The sequence below is a fragment of the Portunus trituberculatus genome, chromosome 41 (genome assembly GCF_017591435.1).
Source record: "Portunus trituberculatus isolate SZX2019 chromosome 41, ASM1759143v1, whole genome shotgun sequence".
Lineage (NCBI taxonomy): Eukaryota > Metazoa > Arthropoda > Malacostraca > Decapoda > Portunidae > Portunus > Portunus trituberculatus.
Window position 1 is genome coordinate 21761902 of NC_059295.1, and position 23645 is coordinate 21785546.

The 23645-nt window shown below is 36.1% G+C and overlaps 1 protein-coding gene across 1 annotated transcript in view; it reads right to left on the reverse strand.

Annotated features, from left to right (window-relative positions):
- Positions 1-1655: 1655 nt before the first annotated feature.
- Positions 1656-23645, reverse strand: part of LOC123517202 — a 29234-nt gene continuing 7244 nt past the window's right edge. Inside the window, exons 3-14 of the mRNA XM_045277214.1 lie at positions 23249-23349; positions 20304-20391; positions 19417-19480; positions 18675-18778; positions 16719-16835; positions 16114-16169; positions 14479-14563; positions 14103-14267; positions 13817-14005; positions 13380-13439; positions 4083-5449; positions 1656-1795 (exon numbers count right to left, since the gene is read on the reverse strand). Of these exons, the coding sequence (XP_045133149.1) occupies positions 4115-5449; positions 13380-13439; positions 13817-14005; positions 14103-14267; positions 14479-14563; positions 16114-16169; positions 16719-16835; positions 18675-18778; positions 19417-19480; positions 20304-20391; positions 23249-23349 (2364 nt within the window). The 3' untranslated portion in view covers positions 1656-1795; positions 4083-4114. The remainder of the gene's footprint in view (positions 1796-4082; positions 5450-13379; positions 13440-13816; positions 14006-14102; positions 14268-14478; positions 14564-16113; positions 16170-16718; positions 16836-18674; positions 18779-19416; positions 19481-20303; positions 20392-23248; positions 23350-23645) is intronic.

Below are 23645 nucleotides of genomic sequence, written 5' to 3' on the forward strand. Positions count from 1 at the left end.
GGAAGGCTTTCACAAATTTTCATACATTATTTGCAATAGTGAGAGGCCTTTCAGGCGGTGAACTGATACTTGCCTACCATTGAGGTGCCTAAGATAGATACAACCCCTGATGTAATAATATTTTGGTTGAGACCCTGAGAGATCAGAGTTAGCTTATGCTGGTGAGAAGTCTTATCAGAACCCAAAAATGCATGACTTATTGTCCACACAGTTTATTATTCAAAAGAAACATTAGAACAGTTATTCATTCATAGTAGCACATACAAGAACACTGAAGCTGTAGTATTTATATCCTTTTCTTTACTTTTAATAGAGCACACAGTGAACTTGAACAGTGTATAGGCTGGGATTCAATTCTCAGCAAATACCACCTATTTGTCAGCACCATTAATTAATCTATGCAGTGTCTTAATTTTTCTCTGTTGGCAGTACTTTCTTCTCTTACCTTGATTCTGCAACAGTCTTCCTGCAGATATTGCACAGTGTTCATGTGAACTTTGAAAAATAACACCCTGGTGAGTGGTGGTTGTGAGACAGAGTTAAGTTATACATATATCAACAAATGTTGGTTCATGGATGCAGGGATTCTTATGTTAACATAAGTAGTATGAGCAACATCTGGTCTCATGCAGCAAGTATACAAAAATGGGAGTTTTGTGTCCCCAGCCACACACTTTTGCTCATTGTGAGATTGGAATTTCCAAACTTATGCCTAGTATCTGAACCTGAGTCAGCTCTCTGTTACATAAAACCTGCCCAAGTTTCTCTACCTGACAAAGAAACTGAATCGTTGACCTCCCAGCTGTGAAGTGAGCACATTAACCAATACACTACCAGTCTGCTAACAGATGGCATTCATAACCTACCTGCTGACTTAATTAGTACCTAACTGCATTGTACCTTGCGTTGCACAAATCCTGACTTCAGAAGTCCATTATAAACTGAACTAGAGAGAAAAAAAAAAAAAAAAAAAAAATCAAATCTTTTGTCTGACAATCAGCAACAACTGACTGGCTCAAACTGACTGTCAAACACACATACCATAAAAATTATACATAACTTTTGAGGTTCATAAATATTCTTAGGAATGATAAATGTCAGTCTGTACACAATGTCCTTTAAAAGTTGATGGATGACTTGTGAAATTTTAGAGTAATGAAATTCATTGGCTATTCTCAGGAAATAACATATAACAAGTGAACTTTGCTAATCCACAGTTAATCATCACAGTAAAATGTAAATGTTGAATCTAAAATAATTCAAATATCAAAAATGTTTTACGTAATAAGAATGGAAAATTACATAAGGTAATTTCCTGTCTTCCTGTTTTTTGCAAAATATTTAGAATTTCTGAAGTTTATCGATATAGTTTTACAAAAAGAACAATATTTGTCAAAATAGATTTATCATGGATGAAAGAGTGCTGAAAGTGAATTTCAACCATTTAAGAGCAAATGGCATCTCCAAATTGAAGCTCATTTGTTAAAAATCCTTTTCAATATACAAACATAAAGTTCAACAATGTTTTCGTCATGAACTCCAAAGAATAGGGAACCTAATATACTAACCATTAACTAGACTGTGGTCTCCCTGAATATGTGTACATGGCTGTCTGAGGCTGTAGTAGGGGAGGCCAAATAACGTGTAGCCACAATGCCTGATGGTCCACACCACATGGCCTGAGATACTGGTTCCTCACTTTCATTGGCAGAGTCCGACAAGTGGCCAGATGGACTGCTTGCTTCCTTTGGCTCTCTCAGCTGCCACACAGGCTCATCAACTGGAGTCCCATCATCTGCAGAGCAAGAAAACATTAATAAATTCATTAAATGGTTTGAATAACACACTTTCAGAGATAAAACTAAAGTGGTCCACACTTCCAATATTTGTAGTATGAATAGTTTGCTTGTCAGGAAATGGTGACAGTAGCCATGTGGTGTAGGAAACAGATGCCCTCTTGGAAACTATTACAGTCCCAAATGTATCCACACTGGCTCCTTTGAAATGTGCACTGTACATGTAGAGTGTCAGTGAGCTATAACAGGCTGCAGCTGTGCACAGTACTTTAAGATATTTGCTTGGTTTATGTAGAAAATTCCCCCTGCAGGAGGATTTTATCTGGGTTATATAAGAGTATTCTACTCCTCAAGAGCAGACTGTCATGCTACATTATTAGTTCTCAATATGGGTTAAAAGAAAACTTTCTGCTCTCAAACTGCACTTCTGTCTTTAAGTATCATAGCACACTAGATATGGGTGGTGAAAAACATTCAGGGTATCATAGATCTACACAAACCAGGTCTTAGTAACTAGGAAACTTGCACTGAGAAAGGCTTGAAATGACAGATTGCCCTGAACAAAAAAAAAAAAAAAAAAAAAAAAAAAAAAAAAAAAGCTTTTGGGAGCAAATGTTTACTTCTCCCACATACGCCATCTGGTAAATTCTATAAGATACCTGAGAGGACAAGATACTTCAGAAGGCAGTTGGAGGTTAAGCTGAGCCTTACAAGATGTCAACTTACAGAAGGGAATCCTAATTCACTAGATGGTGTCTCTCTCCATGATAATCTGCCCCATGATCTTGGGTATCAAATTTACTGTACCAAAAAAATGAATTCATTTATAAATGATTCACTGAGGAAGAAAATTATCCAGTTTGGAAAGAAATAAGTAGAAGTATTCATTGTCTGATGAACACACTCTTTGTGCTAACATTGAACAAGCAATCAGCTTTTGATCCTGATAAGTCCTGCTACACTCAAAAAATCATGCTCATACCTTAATGGTTAATCAACCATCTTAAATCATTTTTTGAAATTAGCAGAGCCAATATTTTCTCTCATAATGGAACATTAGATCTTACTACTAAAATTATCAAAGAATGGCTAGAGAAGCCAACAGATATTTCCCCAGTAGAGAATATATGAACAATATTGAAATATAAAGTCATGAGGATATGATACCTCCACTCTCCAAGCTGGGAGCAGCTTCACAATTGTTGGTCATAATTCAAGCTTCAACATTTGGCTGATAGTCTCTTAATTTTTTTTTTAAATGTGCTAAAAGACATGGAAAAGCAATATTATAGCAAATTCTATATTACGTTAAATTTTTTTTACCTTTTGTGATCTATCAGACCAACTCGAATCTAATGGCACAATAACTTTTCATACAGACTGTGATAAGGGAAGAGTGTGTAGGTTGCAACAATGTTTTAGTCAGCTGCATTAACAATAGCACAAAGTTTATTTAATTAATTTTCTCTTTTTCACTTTCATTTGTACCATATTGGCACATGTATATTCACTGACCTCATTACTGGTTTCAAGAATAAAAAAAAAAAATTCCCCACAAATACATGTCTTATTGCATGGGACACTAGCAGCAGTGCCACTGCACTGAGCATGAAGTTGAAAACATAACTGAATTAAGCACATTTTACGTGCAACACACTGTGACTGGTCACAACCTATGGCACCATGTTTGACTGTGTAATTTTTTAAAGGTTACAATTGATCACAACCAAACACATCTTCTCAGGCTATTTCTCTTAGTCCAAGCAACATGGAGCAATATATGCACTCATGTAAAAAACAAAAATTAAAAGTAATGTGACAAAAAATGGGAAAAAAACACTGATTGAATTTTGTCTTGTAAATATGTTTGAGACATTCACATGTAAGTTTTATGCACAGCCAGCTGGATGCATTAAATTAAATTTGTTGGAGGTAATATTTTAACAAGAAGATGTATATCTGTTATCTGCATATACAGTATTATGTAAAAATTCTGACAAGGTTATTATATTAGAACAAAAAAAAATTATGTGCTATAGGTTTACACTAACTAAAATGAAAGAGCCTTTATAGCAATACTAAAAATATTCTAATGTTCTGTTAACAATGGGATGCATTTTCATATATGGAAAGTTTCCTGCAATAAGCTTAGCAAGATTTTACTTTTTCAATTATAAGAATATTTCTCTGGAAAGAAACTTCATTAGAGTTAGGTTTATACTATATATGGGTTAAATATATTTATAGCTGATTTAAAAAACAACAAAAACTAAAACTCAAACTTACGGGATACTACAGGAAGGTATATGCAGCCAAGGTTAGGACAGAACACAACAGCAGTGGCCAGGTGGGTGCTCAGACATGTCAGTACTGGACTTGCTGCTAGGCTTTTGACTAATTGCATGTTGCTTGGAAGTGCTTACATCACTGGGGTCAACATCTGCTATGTCAAATGTTGGGGCCTGTGACACAGTCTCCCCATCCTTGAGGAGTCTGCCTCCAGTGGAAACACTATCTTCACTGTAGTGTGCACTTATGCTGGACCCAGATTGTGAAAGATTCTTAGCTGAGAGTTGATCACAACTGTCTGCTAGGAGCAAGTTATTGAGGGAGTGTTGTTCAGTGCTTAAGTGTTCATGGTCCACTGATAATTCTTTAGTGCTATGACTTTCTTCCCTCTGTTCACTACATTCACCCAAGCTCTCACCACCTAAGCTGTCACCAATAGATTCTTTTCTCACCTGGTTAACAGGACCCCATAAAGTCACATCTTCCTGATGCTCCCCTGATACTGGAGAAGATTTTCTGTCTGTATTAACATTGTTTGGTGATGTGATTGGAGATGGAATGGTATCCTTATTGCAGTCTTTAAGTTCAGGTGAGGTTGCTGCTACTAATGTATCACATGATTTATCTTCACATTTGTTTGAATCCTGAGATATAAATACTTCTTCAAACCATTCTTCAGTAGAAGAACTGTGATGTGATAAGAATCTTGAGGAGGAAGACCTGAGTCGCAGCTTAGCATTAGGTGCATATGTCAGGTGAAGGCACCGACCAGTGTCAAGGGAGTGTGAAGATGCCAGGGGAATGTGGTGATATGGTTTGGGTGGTACAACACTAGTGTTAGGTGCAGAATTGACTCTTTTCAATAACTGATCAGTGTTTTCCAAGCCTCCTCTAGTATCACAGCCAGCACCTAACAGCAACAGATTCCTCATTAGGTCTCTAGACTTAACTCCAGCTTCGGGTATCACTTGAGGGTCTGTGGTTCGGAACTGACAATGACACTGATGACTAAGCTTTTCCTCACTAACACCAGCACTACACACACACTGAGGCACTAAACACTGTCCAGGGGTGTTCACATTATCTTGAGTGAAGGACATGTCAACCTTTACTGGGTTGAGACATGCAGAGGCTAGGGTCACAGGAAGAACCTGGCCTGGGAGAGGGGTTAGGAGTGGGTTGTTGGAGCACACAGATGCTACAATGGGTCTTGGGCAGGGTGGATAGGACTGACAGAGGCACCAGCCTGACTGCACAAAACACTGAGCAGCAGGATCATGCACAAAGTTACGACATGGTGCCTGAGGTGAGCAACACTGCACTGTACCTGCTCCTATGGGAACCTCCACACAAAGGCCCACTGGCTGCACAGGGAGAGAGAGAGAAAAAGAAAAAAAGCAGAGCATTATATCAATTGTTTAGAATCTGTCTTAATGCATGTAATCTGCTTACATTAGACACTAAAGGGAAAACAATTTCAAGCCTTACTTTTATGATGCACTTTTAAATGCCAATGTTTCTCCATGAGACTAAAACCAAGGAACTTATTACATTGGAAACTGAGTTAATTTGAATAAGGATTATGACACTATAATGATGTCTGGCAAGGATACACACCCATGTTGGTTACTGAAAACACTGGTACAACAGCACAATACAATACAAACTCATATTCAAAATAGTTGGTGTAATATTCAGGAATCTCTTCTTGAGAACCTGCTAATACATACCCTAAATGAAAGCATATCACAAAGTAAGACAAAGGCCTGAAAACTGTGACTAAAGAAGAAAGTTTGATAAAGTGCCGAGTATTTCATGATGGCAATGTCACCTCTCTGCATGCCAAAGCACAAAAGAGATCAAAAGATAGCTGATAACATTGGGGGAAAAAGGATAGTCTGGCAAAGCCTATATAAATACTAATTGGTCACACAATGAAGTTATTCCAAAACCAAGCAATACAGTCAAATGTTGTGGTGAGCTGCTCAGCTCTAATCAATTTGAGCTCTACAGTTCCTTTTTCATGGAGCTATTTTTCTTTCTTTTTTTTTTTTTTTATACCATGTGGGCTTTTCACGGGAATTTATGGGCTAAAGGAGGTACTTTTTGGGGTACCTCCTATCTCAAACCCCACCCGCTAGGAAACCGTTGCCCCAAGTGAGGAAGTCCAACCTACACTCGGATTTGACACAAGAGAGGTGACAAATAGTGATGCAGAGTGGTAGTTGGTGATGGTGGTGGGGGAAATGATCATTGGTGGTTGGCTTCTCATCCACATTAACTTATTCATCATCATCTAGGCTCCAATTGACTTCAGGAGTTGATGGAATCTGGTTCATACTGCTCTCTACACCAGCTATGTTACTGCATTTTATGTATGGGTCCATATGGGCTAGTCTTCATCATCTGGTGTTAACTCTATGATCATAAGCAATTCTATTATTATTATCACCATCATTGCTTTTTTTTATATATTTTAAGTCCTTCCTTTAAGAGCTCATCCCATTTCTATTTTTGCCTCCCCACATCACTAGTTTCCAATTAAAAGTTTTTAATAATCTTTATCATCCTTACTTCTACTTTTGTTCTTCATGTGGCCAACCAATGTAATGCACCTGTTTCCATTATTTCACTGAAACACATCCTTCATTACTTCATAATTCCTCAACTGTTTGGTGGCCATCTCACTGAGTCACTAAAGTTGTCATGTAGTGTTTCACTGCATTCTCCAAAACCACTTGAGCCTCTTTACATCATTATTGATAATGGAACTTTTTCTTCCATATCATATATATATATATATATATATATATATATATATATATATATATATATATATATATATATATATATATATATATATATATATATATATATATATATATATATATATATATATATATATATATATATATATATATATATATATATACACACACACACACACACACACACATTATATAATATTTCATCACCATCCATGAAAAAGGAAATAGAATAGAATAAAAAATTTTGGCTAGTACTGTTATATATATATATATATATATATATATATATATATATATATATATATATATATATATATATATATATATATATATATATATATATAGTTATACTTTAGGTAGTGTTGTACCATGTTGATTATACAAATGAACAATACGTGCATATGTCCGATACAAGGCAAATGATTGGCTCGATCACCTATAAATTAAAGCCTTGATAATTCTCAAATCTCTTATTCCACACAATTTTCAGAGAGGTCATGTTGAGATACCTGTCTACCAACTACCTTAAAAAAGATGAGTGAGAAATGGAAACTAATACATTAAAAAGAAAATTGCCAATCAATTCAAGAATCCCTTAATATAGAGACAATTTCTCACTAGGAGCCTTGAGGAGAGGTGTCAGAGGAGTAACAGAATAGGAAGAGAGAGAGAGAGAGAGAGAGAGAGAGAGAGAGAGAGAGAGAGAGAGAGAGAGAGAGAGAGAGAGAGAGAGATTTGTGAGTAAGTTGACAGTGTGGTGAACATTGATAAATATACTTAATTGATGTTATGATATTTTTGTCCTTGACTTTTGATAGTACTTTCTTTACATTTTTTCTCACAGTGACCAAGTCAATCACACATAAACTCCATTCTTGATTCAAGCACTATTACTTCTTTAGTTTTGCATCACTAAGCTCAATTCACTACATAGCTCCTTTCATGACAAGATCTTGGGAAACACTGATGAACTGTCTCCACTTCAACCTCATATACTGTTTGGAGAAGCATCAGAAATGCCATGATAACCTTCATTTCAGACAAGGTTAGACTCAGGACACCTTCATAACTTGCAATGTCCTTCCTCCATCTTCATACCTCAGGATGAGCAACTGGCAATCTAAGATAAAAAATTATTTCAGGTAATATGAGTCCCAGATATTTTTTTTCTACTTTTGAGCATCACAGCACTTGAAACCTTCTGAATATGAGATTTACATAATTTTTTATTCTAATTTATAGAAGGAGGAGGAGGAGGAGGAGGAGGAGGAGGAGGAGGAGGAGGAGGAGGAGGAGGAGGAGGAGGAGGAGGAGGAGGAGGAAGTAAAGGAAGAGGAAGAGGAAGAGGATGAGGGGATGATGAGATAAATAGTATTAGAGATGGTTACAGTTCTTGAGAAACAAGGACTTGATACTTTTCTCTTTCACTGGTTGTTTTGCTGTCTTGATATTTTCTTCATGCTACCTTTCTCATAAAAAGACATCAACATGTATAATACATATTATGTAATGTATTTCCTGCCACTTGTCATGGAGACTATCGCCCATATTAAAAACTCCTTGCTCTCTCACCACAACAATTTTGCAAGGCCACAGAGACAACTAGCCAGGTTTTCAAGAGAGTTCTTCCTTATGATATACCAGAAATCTTGCCAATCCATCACCAGAACCATGAAAATACTCTTAAAAACACCACTATCTTCACCTAGAGTCTTTGGAAAATAGTGATGGTGAGAGAGCAAAGCATTTCAGAATACGGGCCTATATATTGTTACATGCTGAATGAAATTAAGGTGAAACAAGTTAAACAGCTAACATATGTAGTATTTAACAAGTGGTAAGGAGAATAGTGTACTAAAACTATTATACACTAACATACAGCTACAGGTAAGTACACTCTAAGTCTTGTTTATGGTCCAGTGAAAAATTAATAAAGGATCTAAATGAAAAGATCTACAACACAACAATAAATATTACACACAACAATGCATTCACTAAGATCAATGAAAACTTCAATTCTAGTAGTACTATTACTAGTAAGACTACAAAACAGGGAAACATAATGCAACAATGTCACGAGCTAAAGGAGATTTTATGACTGAGTTAGGCTGAAGGGCAATACCTGGTTAACATTTAATGGTGACATCCAAATACACAGGCTGCCAGAAGAGAAAGAAAAGATAGATGGATTGAAATACAGTTTACAATCCAGAAATTATATATCATAATTCACACACATGCATAAGTTATTTATATTAATGAAACAGACAGAATCACAGCTCCAATAATATATTCACACACAAACTTAGCACCATTTTTGCACCTAACTGATACGAGAGAGAGAGAGAGAGAGAGAGAGAGAGAGAGAGAGAGAGAGAGAGAGAGAGAGAGAGAGAGAGAGAGAGAGAGAGAGAGAGAGAGAGAGATCCTTATGAGGGTAGTACAGATTCTTCATAAAAAAAAATAATAATAATTATGTAAGGAAAAGGAAAAAAGTCCTTGCAACACCCAAAAATATTTACAGATTTATTTGTAGAAAATTATATTTGATTCATATTTATTAATGGCAATTTATTTACTTAACTACTGAATAATTATACATTAGGAGACAAGAGTTATCTCCTCCCTACTGTTCCCTGCAATCTCTGCTGTGTCTACTTGTGCATCACATCAAATATCCACACTCCCACCAACTGCCAAGACCAAAGCAACTATAAATCAGGTAGAAACTTCAGTAAAGTTATCCCCTTGTGCGTAACAATTTTTGTCCATAGCATCATGATCATAATGAAAGTACTCATATTTATATCAGTTGTCACTGTTGAAGGGAAAAGATAGCTGCTCCAAAATGTCATCCTTGATGTAGCTGACTATATAAACTCATGAGCCCCAATGGTGTGGCAAAACTCTGAAGTCATAAATCTAAAATCCATCTCATTGAAGTGCTGAGCTTACCAGAAAACCATGTCATCACCACTTCACATGACAACTACTGACAAGTCTTCCCTTTTATCTCACAAGACATCACTTCATGATGACAACAAGGGAGATGCTAAAAATAGGAAGATAATCTAGCACAGGTCACCAATATATACATACATACATACATATATATATATATATATATATATATATATATATATATATATATATATATATATATATATATATATATATATATATATATATATATATTCATGAGAGCTAAGAGAGTGTGAATTAGTGTTAGGTTTGACAGAAGAATTAAAAGAAAGAGTTATCAATGGAAAGTGACATTATTACTAATGAAGGTATATAATGAGAGAGAGAGAGAGAGAGAGAGAGAGAGAGAGAGAGAGAGAGAGAGAGAGAGAGAGAGAGAGAGAGAGAGAGAGAGAGAGAGAGAGAGAGAGAGATTAATAATTTTGTGTAAAAGAAACATGATTTGCAATGTCTTCTCATGTTAAAAACATACACCATCTTTCATTTTTTATTATCATCATTACACCTACACTCTTCAGTTCACATTAGAAAGATTGTAGTTTGTAATCACTATGGGTGTTTCCTTTCACAGCTGAATGTGAGATTACTATTGGTGTTATTCTACTATCAGCACTGTCACAGCATATCAAGTCTATCAGATGATGACTACAGTATTTTCGAGCTGATAAACTGTGGTGAAGTTGAGTCTTTTATCTCTATACTTACAACAGTCCCAGCTATTCTACCTTCCATCAATACTGTGGTTTACTACTTGGTTTATTAAATCAAGGATATGTGTTTTGCCAGCATCAGCAGCCATTGTTACACATAATGCACAATATTTTGAGACCAGTGATGTGCTCTTTTTCATACACCACTTCTTTACCACAGCATCAGTGTAACCAGTGTTCCTATAATTCTCAGACTATCCTTGTCAACCCCAACACCAGTATGAGTAAAAGACTGCTATCTCTGCCCCGAACAACCACTGCAAGCAACAACTTCAACATCAATATTCAAGATAAAGATGATGGTGCTCTGGACAAAAATGCTGATGATATTTACATGTGATAATGTCCATCAAGGTGGAAGAGCAAAGATAATTCATCAGTGGCTGGAAGACCAGCATCCCTACACAGGTAAGCTAAATGCACACTGATGGTGACTTTTTATGTGAGTTTTTATGTGCCCTCATGAGAATGAACAAATATCAATCACGAAGACAACGTCATTTGATTACACTTCAATAATTCTGACAACAATTTGAAACTTGCAAAAATGGTGCTTATACTGTGTGTGTGTGTGTGTGTGTGTGTGTGTGTGTGTGTGTGTGTGTGTGTGTGTGTGTGTGTGTGTGTGTTGACATGTACACTACAAGATTACTGATAATACACATTCTTCTACAATAAAATTCCTATGTAATCTGTAACCTGGAGCTAAAAAACTCTTCCACAGACAAATGATCATAAAGTCCTTAAACTTTAAAGATTTCATGGCATGTATTTTCATTTATGAATTTAGCAGCGTGGAAATTTAATAAACAAAGAAATTTTGACTGAAGTTTGTTTTTGCATCTACTAAGCACAAAAATAATAATTCCTTCTAAGAAAACACTGATTCTTATTCATCCCCACATAAAAATAGTTATTTCCTATTCTGAAAGACTTTGTGCTAAATACTTTATCCCTTTTTTTCCTTGGCAATTTTTTCAATTCCACATACGTATTAAAATTTTTCTCTATTAACTCCACAAAATGACAAGCAGATTACAGTAATACATATATAACTGCTATTCACAGGTAAACATAACAAATTCTCAGTCTACAATACCTATTATGATAGCACCAATATCAAATTATCACATAACTATAACATATATAGTTATCAATTCAATGTATGTTTTGGAGGTGAAGATGATGGTTGAAAGATGCAGAAAACATCTTGACCAATTCTCCACAGGGTAAGAATTTTTCAACATCAGGTTGGGCTTGTTTTCTTTACAAACTAATACTAATCATGCTATTCTCAATGGCCTTAAGCATGAAAAGTAGCACCCTTAGTCATATTTGTGATTTCCTTGGATACAGTAAGCATTAAACATCTTTTGAAAACACTGAACCTTTCAGGTTAATCTGTTAAATGCTTGTATTGATACTTATAATCTCATTTCTGTTTTATTTCTTGTTATTCCTATGCTACTTTTTGACTTGTGTGTGGCACTTTTGCTTCTTCCAAAGAGAAACTTAAGACTGTACTTGAAGTGTATTTTACGTCAAATCTATTTTTCTATAATTGGCAAGATTGTCTCAGCATGCAGGTTATATCATAACCTACTCATTCTCATAGGTGGATGCAATGACAAAAACCTATCATAACCAATAATTGATAAATAGCAATAAATTCATCGCCTCATATCTGGTAAATAAAACCACAATTACAATACTAGTGATAACAACATATACTGATGTTTAAATAAAAAAGTTGATGGATCCAAATCTTTATTTTAACCTTTATCTTAAAAACTTCAACATGTTCATTTTCCAAAAACTAAAATCATTGATTATCACTAGTGTGGAGCCAAAAGTATTGCCGATACTGATGAATTAGTGACACAGGAAAAATAAAAATTGGATAACTGATAGCTCGATATCATTATTGTGACAATTTATCATGATAATGCCATCTATGCTCCTTTTCATATAGTTTTATGTTTTAGTTCAGTTTGTTCTCTCACTATCCTAATTGCAAATTGGTTAAGTTAAAGAATAATTAATTAATTGAAATTAAGTAAAACTTTAATGAAGTTTTCACAAATAGTACCTGTAATTTTTCTCTCTTGCTCTTGTTCTTCTAAATTTCAATCTTATTTTTTATGGGGCACATTCAGTGCTTGCACTTAACTAATGGATAATGCACAAAGTTTGCACTTTTCACAATCAGAAGCACTTCTTTTTATTGGAACCATGGATATGGCTAAAAGCAAATGGAGAAAAAAATTATAATAGTCTGCCTGTGATTGCAAAGGACATCAAGTGTTTGAGCAACCGAGAGCCCAATCAAATGGGGAGAAATATGAAACAAATGTTAATCAAATTTTGTGCAGAATTAGTGATAGAGCCAAGATCAGTGATGGTGCACCAGTAGTACTGAAGTTTGCCACTAGAGATGGCATATATACCAAGTGCCCACCTGCACTGTTTAAACAACACACCTTTGTGTTGATCTGCTCAATTCAACAAGATTCTAGACCTATTTCTTACATTTAACCAAAGAACAGAAGTGGTCTGGTGCATACAAACCCTGCATAATTATCATAGTATAAATTCATAATAGGGAAATTTATTATTGAGATTAGGTGGTCTCTTGAAATTAGCTGGTCAAGTGAAATTGTTTATCTAGCAAGACAGTAGAATCAAAGGAGGCAGTAAATCAGAGGTGGACCTGTAATACACACATATCACTAAAACACCTGTAAGAAAAAAACTGGTAAACTGAAATAAGTGGTGGTGTTGGTGGTGATGATGAGGATAATGTAAAACTCTCAGCGGATGTGTGGATCACTTACCTTATGGTCTCCCATAGTGGTTGTCAGCCCAATAAGATTATATTTCACTTTACTGCCACTCTGCAGGAAAAAGATTAAGAATATTTAGAAATTGGCTTTTAATATGTGGATCTAGTAAAGTTACATCTGGATTTGCATTATATCCAGATACACATTAAGCTTACAGCAAAGTTAAAACAATAAAACAAATGATGGATTAAAAAAATCTGCAAATGTTACAATCATACCATCATGTGAAGACTTTATCTTATGTAATGAAGGGCAGTACTGGTGAAATACCATTTAAGAACAGGTAATTTACATTCAGGTTTTATACATAAAACGTCAACACATTACAAACATGATGTGTAGTACATAATACCAAATATGGATCTGCAACTGATTTAAAAAACATACTCATATAGATGAATAAATTAGAAGCACTGCTTTCAACATACTGAATCAACGAGTTTCTTAGCTGCCTTGTCCAAGACGACACGATCACACCACGAAGGACAACGTGTCTGCATGTAGTGAGAGCCTTCTCCTTCAGCACCTTCTTCAAATGGGTAACTTGGAGGAAAAGTGATGGGGAATTCTGCTAATCTATCTCCAAACTGTGACACTTCTTGGTCAAATTCACGAAGCTGCAAAGAAACACAATATGTACACAGGTATATGCAATAAGAGACCAAAGCATTAGCATATGAGCATAAGAATGTGAAAACAAATTTAAAGACTGACCCAGTTTCCATTATCCTTGAGGAACACATTTTGGTGATCTTGATGCTTGAAGGTCTTCTTGGATACTGTCAGCCGCACTTGACCTTTGCCATCTTTAAAGTTCTGTGATTTCTCATTTGTATCTGGCAGCTCTCCATCCACTAGCGTACATCCCTCACTAATTTTCTATTAGAAGAAAACAAAGTATTTTGGAGTGAAAAGTGATAAATTATCAATATTTTAGCCTGGTTCCTCACAATATCTATACGTATATGGCAAAATATCATCTACAAATTGGACAACAAACTTAGCAAAAATCATTGCTATTCCCTTATCTTCTTCCTTTACAATGATTTAAAACAACATGACATATAGGTAATGGCAGTTTATCACTTACCTTAACTACAGCTTGAGTATTGAGTCGGAAGTTGAAGTCTCCAAAGAGGAAGATTGGCACTTTTTCATAGCTGTCATTATGGAACCTAAAGATAAAGGGTTAAAAAATATTACACACACAATATAGATGAATTACAGTAAATCCTCGTTATACGGTAGTTCTTTATCCGGTAAATTCACAGTTACGGTATTTGGAAATTGCTACCCTCAATTTGATATACGGTAAGAAAAATTCACAGATATGGTATCCGCTCAAGTCATCCGAGAGGGCTCAGGGCGGGGGAGCAGGGGTGATGACATCATCAACGCCACACCTCCCCGCCACTCACAGTACTGACTTTACCTTGACCACCCTTGGAGCCTATTATATCTTCCCTTCCCCCCCTTTTTTAACTGCATTACATATTACTTACATGCATTATTAATTAGATGAATAAATGGAATATTAAAGGGTCTATTGTAAGCACAAATATATTCATAATAATCATGGCAAACACTAAAAGCCTACTACCAGCGGCGTACCATGCAGCAACTGATAAAGGGTACAGATGGGCCTGGCAAACCCACTATCAGTGAATGGTCGAAATCATATAACATTAAGCACGCCTTAGATAACATCAAGTCATCTTGGGACGATCGAAGTGAAGGCGTCTACCATGAACTTAGCGTGGAATAAAGTATGGCCAGAATGCGCGCATGACTTCCCAAGCTTCGGCGTGATCAGAATTGACATAGTAAATTTGTGCCATAGGGCTTCGATGAAGTTGATGATGATGATATTCAAGATCTTTTGGAAAGCCATGCTGAATCTCTCTCAAATGATGAACTTATAGAGCTAGACAAGGCATCACAGGAGGCAGAAAAAGAAGGGGACGAGGAAGAAGAACCTGTGCGTGGCCTGGACATCAAAACTCTTAGAGAATGTCTGAAGGAACGTGACCCAAATCCTGCCAGGAGTAGCAAAGTGGCTCATGACGTAGAGAAAAGTGTCAAGATTTATCAAGAAATCTATGATGAAAAAAACAAGAAAAACTAAACAGTCCTCCATCTACTCGTTTTTCAAGCCAGTCAGACATGCCGTTCCTATCACATCTGTTGACCCTGCTACAGCTGGCCTTTCCTCAGTATCCTCTTTCTTCAAACCACTGAAACGTGCCGACCCTGCTACAGCTGGCCATTCTACATCTGCTTCCGACAGTGCAGACGATGACGTCTTATCCTTGTCTGCCCACTAGGCAGAAGATGAGTAAGGGCTGAAATCCCTACTGTCCCTTAGCCTCGGGAAAGACATCATTTGATAGAATACATGGCAATTGAAAGGCAAATAAAAACATTTTCTGCTTATTTCTTTTGTGCAGTACTTTACTTTTTTTTTTTTTAATGATTATTTTCATGTATTTTCATTTCTGTATGGGTGACTTTTGACGTGCTGGAACGCATTCCCTATTATTACATGTTATACTGGGTTCGATATACGGTAAAGTTGATATGCAGTAAGATTTTCAGGAACGCGTATGTACTGTATAACAAGGACTTACTGTATATCATATTGAATGAATATCAATTACACAATATTTCATAAAAAAAAAAAAATAAATAAATAAATAAAAATACAGAGGGGAACAAGGGGAAATACCTGTCAAGTGTGTGCTCTAAAGCCCTTTTGCGGTTACGACTGTACACTGACGGGAACTGAAATGCAAACACAGTTAGCTTGTTCAAATGAACTTTTACAAGCTTCAGTTTATTAAATAAATACTTATTTTACAACTGAAATTCATAAATCTATTTAGCAAGACTTCCCTTGAAGAGGTAATAAATGCATACACTCACACTCAAAACCATGACTTCACACCATCACACCCTTGCATTTTGTTCATATTCTGTCAAGATCTCTTTCTCTCACACACACACACACACACACACACACACACACACACACACACAGGAATAAATCATGAATATTCCTTGCGTTGACCACTTCCACGTCTAAACTATTCCATGCTTCCACCCTTCCCTCATAGAAGGGTGGAAGCATGGAATAGTTTAGACGTGGAAGTGGTCAACGCAAGGAATATTCATGATTTTAAGAAAAAGCTGGACATTAATAGATATGGAGACGGGACAACACGAGCATAGCTCTTTTCCCGTATGTTACAATTAGGTAAATACAATTAGGTAAATACACACACACACACTAAATCACTGTTATGAATTGGATGCTAACTCTGGTTTACTTACCCCTTCCATTGCAACAAAATTTGAAGCATCATGAAAAAGATGAATATTAACTAGATCAAACTTCGTTCCATTCAGACACCAACGAGTCCTCATGAACCCTTTACGAGACCACTTGCACTGAAAAAGATATAAAATAGATATTATTCACATACTTCCTTGTCACTAAAATAGAACACTTAGCAGGTACACAATCTTGATCTTGTGTACTATTAAAATAACTTGCTGGAAAATACTCTATATCAAGAGTGCCATGCCTGAAATGTAGCACAACACCAAAGTTTTGACCATTAAAATCCCACTGAGAATTTAAATCAATAATCTTCCTCCATAATGCAAATATTTAATAACTGGTTCATTAAGTCATAATTTACGAGACTGTAGACACATCAAAATACATACTGTGTGTCCTTGAAGTCAGTGGAGACCAGGATCCTTAAATGTTGGTTAATGGCTAAAATCACATTTAAGCATGATAACCTTACAGGTGCAGTATATTGCAACAAGTGAAAGAGGTGAAGCAGCACAATGGAATCAAAGTTGATAAGTAAGGTTTCCTTAATGATTTCATGAGTGTCATATAATAACACCCCAATGCACAAAATACCAATGGTGTTGTCACAAACCAAGGAATGTGTCATCAAAAGTAGAGTAAGGCAAAAGTAAAGGACTGATTCATTCTGTAGTTTATAAAGGGAGAAAGTACAAAACAACGAGCTACAGAAATTACTCATTCCCACAGGCATACACAACGTGTTAAAACGATTAATATAACTCAATAGACAAGAACTCATTCATTAAAACAAATTAATATGTAGAAATAGTAATAATAAAGGTCATCTTTGTATATAAAAAAGATTTCTCATTAAAAAATAAGATACAATTTCCATTTGAATTATAAGCAAAGTGCCTTGAAGCCAATATCTGACTAATGATCTCTTTGCCATCCAGTGCATGGCATGACTTTTCATCATTGTCAGTCTCACAAGGTTCAAGTCTTAAATTAACCCATAAAAAAAAAAAAAAAAAAAAAAAAAAAAAAACCCTGAGAATGAGTTTGATCGGTGTGACAACATATTATCATAAATGTTCTTTGTGCTAAATTTGTAATAAATAATTTCATGTTTATTTATATAAGATGATACTGAAGCTATTTCTGTGCTAACCTTAAAAAATTGTATTCTTATAAAGGTGATGTCTTTGTTTCACTGTTTGATCTGCTGCAGTTTCTGACGAGACAGCCAGACGTTACCCTACGGAACGAGCTCAGAGCTCATTATTTCCGATCTTCGGATAGGCCTGAGACCAGGCACACACTGGGACAAAAAGGTCACAACTCCTCGATTTACATCCCGTACCTACTCACTGCTAGGTGAACAGGGGCTACACGTGAAAGGAGACACACCCAAATATCTCCACCCAGCTGGGGAATCAAACCCTGGTCCTCTGGCTTGTGAAGCCAGCGCTCTAACCACTGAGCTACCGGGCGTATGTTTACCAAGTAATGCAGCACCACCATGAAAGTTACTCATTAAAAAAAAAAATAATAAATAATATATATATATATATATATATATATATATATATATATATATATATATATATATATATATATATATATATATATATATACTTCAGAGTATGAAAATAGATTTATATCCACAAATGTAAATGATACTAGTATAATGAACTCTTCAAGGGAAAGAGAGCTGTTAGTTGGTAGCACTGGACAAGTGAGTGATGGTAGTGGCTCACTTCCACCCACAAGACATATATTTGCAAGCCAAGCAATGGGAAGCTTGTACAACACCTGGTGGCACTGCTCATGTAACACTTAATGTAATGATTTAACATCACCTTCAGCAGTAAAAGTGTGAGAAGAAAGGATGACAATGAGACATAGAGAGCAGGGTGCCAAGCTCTATCAAATAGATTAATTAAAATTATTGTCAAACATACCTCAGGGAAGAATTCCTGTGGAAATTTTGACTTTTCTTTCGTAGTGACATCCTCAATATTTCCTGAATATTCTCTTCTATCTAAACAATCTACGAATTTCTTTTCTGAAATACAAAAAAAAAGGGCATATAAAAATAGTGATTTGAAGCACAAAAAAGTACTACCTTGTCAGTGTTACTTACTATTAAAAAATTGTATGTGGCTGCACATGTATTAACATGTTGGGTATGATAATGAAATACAAACACTTCTCAATATATATCAGGCTTGGTATTTTAAAATAGGTTATCAGCAGCATAATATTTCCAATAAAAATATGTAGTAGACAATTTGATTAGCCAAAGTAAATTCATTTAAGTTATATCAGTGGTCTAGATTGGAGCCACACAGAAGAACAGGTGTTGTTGGATTCCTGACAGGCCCTATCAAAATAATATTGGTGTCAGATCCGAGCACAACTGAGTGACCATCACAGCATCCTTGTACAGTTGGCAGAATCAATAAAGTGTCATATCATTATTAGCTAATGAATAAATAATGGTGAGGTATACAGCTATTGTAAAAAGAGACACAAAGACTATGCAACAAAATATAATTGAAAATCCATGTGATAAATCTTTATACAGATCATTCAGGTACACAAAATGGAGAAGACATATGACAAACAATAAGACAGGAGACATAAATATTGGAGGTTTCATGTCAACAATGAATGAAAAGTATAAACAAAGTTACAAAATACCTTCAAAGTCCCATAACTGAACATCTTGTACGTTTTGGTGAATGAAGTACAGGTTTCCTAGGGCCTGGAAACAAATAAATTATGAACATTTGTAATCTGTCTATGTACATATGTACATAAAGTTATTCCAATGCATAGGAATATAATTTGTACTAATGAACACCATTAATATCCAACTACAATGACAAAAGTTGTGCACTCAACCTTGGCTCTAAAACAAAATATATCATCTAAATGCAGAGAGAGAGAGAGAGAGAGAGAGAGAGAGAGAGAGAGAGAGAGAGAGAGAGAGAGAGAGAGAGAGAGAGAGAGAGAGAGAGAGAGAGAGAGAATGTGGAGTTCTTGTAAGTAGTTAAGGAGAAATGAAAGCTTTTTAGAGTGTAATTCTGAACATCTAACAAAGAGAACAACACTAACTATGGCTAGGGAGGCAGGTATAAGTGTTTGTGTAGACAGGAAGTAAAAAAGAAAAGAGAGTGGAAGCTGTACAAGTACACAGATGTATATGAAACAGCTTCAAATTAAACTGTGGAAAAGCAGCAGCAACAGCAGAAATGTGTTACTTAAATATACATGTGCTAGTATTAGACAGGAAGAGTGACGTATTATTACAGGGATCAAGTTTGCTTCAGGTGTCATGTAAAAAGATTATCCAGGAATCTTGCAAGAAACTGATTCATGGAAGCAACTAAAAGGAAGGTCAGTGAGGAGTAGAGAAGATTTATAAATTAAATCAATAACTTCTATTTTGCAAAGGATAATAATTCTGCTGCATGAAGAACCATTAAACATAACCATATCTCTAGATGCTACTCTCCCATCATCCATTCTCTGAACTATCAATAACTTCATCAAACGAAAAAAAATGTCACTAAAAAAGCACTTACAGTGAACTTTTCAGCAGACTCATACTCTTCATCTAAGTAAACTCTGATCTTGTCAAAGGGCAGCATTGTTCCTCTATTCATCAGTGATCTGAAATAACGATAATTATCTTCATTATATACTGACACTTTATCCTAAATATTAAAGGGACAAATACACGGGAGTCAAAAGCTCTCTGTCTCATCTGTTCCTCTCCTGTAACAGACCATCTTGATTTTCTTTGATACTGCTACATTGTTGTACCTCTTGCTATCTTCTATTGTTATTTCCATGGTTACTGCTTTTCTAAACCTGTTAATTGCATAGCTCTTCCATTCCTGCTACTTTGCTTCACAACAATTTCTATTTATTCATATCCACATACTGGTCACATTACTATTTTACTTAATATCTTTATTCTTTCTCTTTTGTTTCTGGAGCTTACTGCTAAAAAACTTAATTATCTTTCACCTTTCTTTTGTGAGTAAGGCAGTAATCATAATCATAAATTAATACAACCATTAAGGTATACATTGAAATGGCATGAAACTTTTAGAAAACAAAACAAAAGAAGAGTACCTGACTTCAGAAAGGCTAACTTCGAGGGATTAAGAGAGTATTTACAGATCGCTTGGCAGGGGCAAGGCATATCTAGTCAGGTAGAAGGAAGGGAGGACCAGGGAAGAGTGGGGAAGTGTGAAGTCGGGATGGGGCGGAGAGAGAGTGAGGCGGAGGGGGAAGCTGGGAGGTATCCCGCTCAGCTGAGGATTAGTGAGAGCTATACCGAGTTCCTACATAAAATACGTGATGGTCTGATAGCCAACATTCCTTATAAAACAATAGAATCATGAAGCAACGATCCTAAGTGGATGACAGACAGATTAAAGCGGTGCATAGGGCAAAAAAGGAATATATTTAAGAGGCTAAAGGCAGGAGATGAAACTTTAAGGCCACTATACTATGAATTAGTAAGATCAGTTAAGAGGTTAACGAGGAAAGCTAAAAGTGAATATGAGTTGAGGGTAGCCAGCCAAGCAAAGACGAACCCTAAGGGATTTTTCAATTATATAAGACGAAAAGCAGAGAAGAAATAGGTCCCGTAAGGACAACAAATGGTGAAATGGCTAGTTCTGCGGAAGAGATTAGTAGAATTATGAACGAGTATTTTTTAACTGTCTTCACCCAAGAGAACACACAGGAAATCCCAGATAGCGATGAGGTATTTAGGGCAGAGGATAGTGAAAAGTTGACAGATATCCTTATAACTAAGGCGATGGTAGAACAGGAGATAGATAAACTAAAGAAATTCAAGTCACCAGGACCTGATGAAGTTTATCCAAGGGTTCTAAAGGAATGCAAGGACGTTGTAAGCGAGCCTTTAGCGGCACTTTTTAGGATGTCACTGGAGTCAGGTGAGGTACCGATAATGTGGAGAGAAGCTAATGTGGTTCCCATATTTAAGAAGGAGATAAAACCCTAACGTCTAATTACAGGCCTGTCAGCTTAACTTCAGTTGTGGGTAAACTAATGGAATCAATAATAGCAAAAACATTAGGGAACACCTAGACAAACACGGCTTGATAAATCACACACAACATGGATTTACGAAGGGGAAGTCGTGTCTTACCAACTTGTTGAGCTTTTATAGTAAGGTTTATGAGGCGGCAGATAAAGGTGATAGTTATGACATTCTATACTTAGATTTCAGTAAAGCCTTTGACAAAGTACCTCACCAGAGGCTCTTAAAAAGGTTAAAGCACACGGTATAGAGGGTAGAATATTAGGCTGGATTAAAGCGTGGTTAGACGGCAGGCGACAAAGGGTAGTAATTAATGGTTCGAATTCCGAGTGGGGAGAAGTAGTTAGTGGGGTGCCACAGGGCTCAGTTTTAGGGCCATTATTATTTCTAATATATATCAACGACTTGGATAGTGGAATTAATAGTGATATCAGTAAATTTGCGGACGACACAAAGATAGGTAGATTAATTAGGTCCGATTCGGATGCCAAGGATTTACAGGCTGACTTGGATAGGATGAAAGAATGGACAGATAGATGGCTAATGCAGTTCAATATTAACAAGTGCAGGGTGCTGAGCGTGGGTAGAGATAATCCAAACAATAGGTACACAATAGATAACGTGGCACTAGGAAGTTCCAAGTATGAGAAAGATTTAGGAGTCATAGTTAGCTCTGATCTCGGTACAAGGAAGCAATGTATTGAGGCCAGAAATAAGGCGAATAGAGTATTAGGTTTCATCTTTAGAAGTGTTAAAAGCAGGAGTCCTGAAGTAATACTAAAATTATACTTGGCGCTGGTCAGGCCACATCTTGACTATGCGGTACAATTCTGGTCCCCACATTACAGGAAGGACATAGCTCAATTGGAGTCAGTGCAAAGGAGGATGACTAAAAGGATACAGGGAATGAGGGATATACCCTATGAAGAGAGACTGAAAAAACTTAGTCTGCATTCCTTAGAGAGACGTAGGTTAAGAGGAGACCTGATAGAAGTATTTAAGTGGTATAAGGGTTTTAACAAAGGGGACATGAATGTAGTTCTTAGGATCAGTAGCGGGACAGAACCAGAAATAATGGGTTTAAACTTGAAAAATTCAGGTTTAGGAAGGAAATGGGAAGGAACTGGTTTTCAAACAGAGTGGTTGATGAGTGGAACAGTCTTAGTGGGCATGTAGTCCGGGCTGAGTCAATAGGGCGCTTTAAAAGAAGGTTAGATAAATTCATGGATGGGGAAGATAGATGGAATTAGGTAGATTAAGCACACTGGGACTGCCTCGTATAGGCCTGGTGGCCTCTTGCAGCTTCCCTCCTTTCTTACGTCTTATGTCTTATTCACTCTTAAATTTACATCATTATATCATACCTGCAGCATTTCAGAAAAGACTTAATTATCAATTCCTCTACTTTACAAATTTTGAAAGGGAAACGATGATATGTTTCCAACCAACCTTATAAAATGCTCCACATGTTGCATGCTCTCCTCATAGTTCTTGCCACCCACCTCCTGGCAGTGAAGGGCAATGAAGTGAGGCTCGTGCTCCTCCACAGTCTGAACACACACACACAAACATTAACATATACACTTCCAGAAAATAAATATTGAAGAATAAGAAAATCTCAAGATCTCTCAATTTTCAATTTTTTGTTAAGAGAAACATTTCAGAAGAAAAATATCACAGCAGTATATGAGAAACTTACAGAAAGATTAAAAGAATATCTGATCCATTTACTACATGAGTAATCAGACTAATCATATCATAGCATTCATTTTTTGTGGCTTGGGTACAAGAACCTGATGCTGAATGCTTTGAAGCCACAGACACATTCATGGAAACCATATACTGA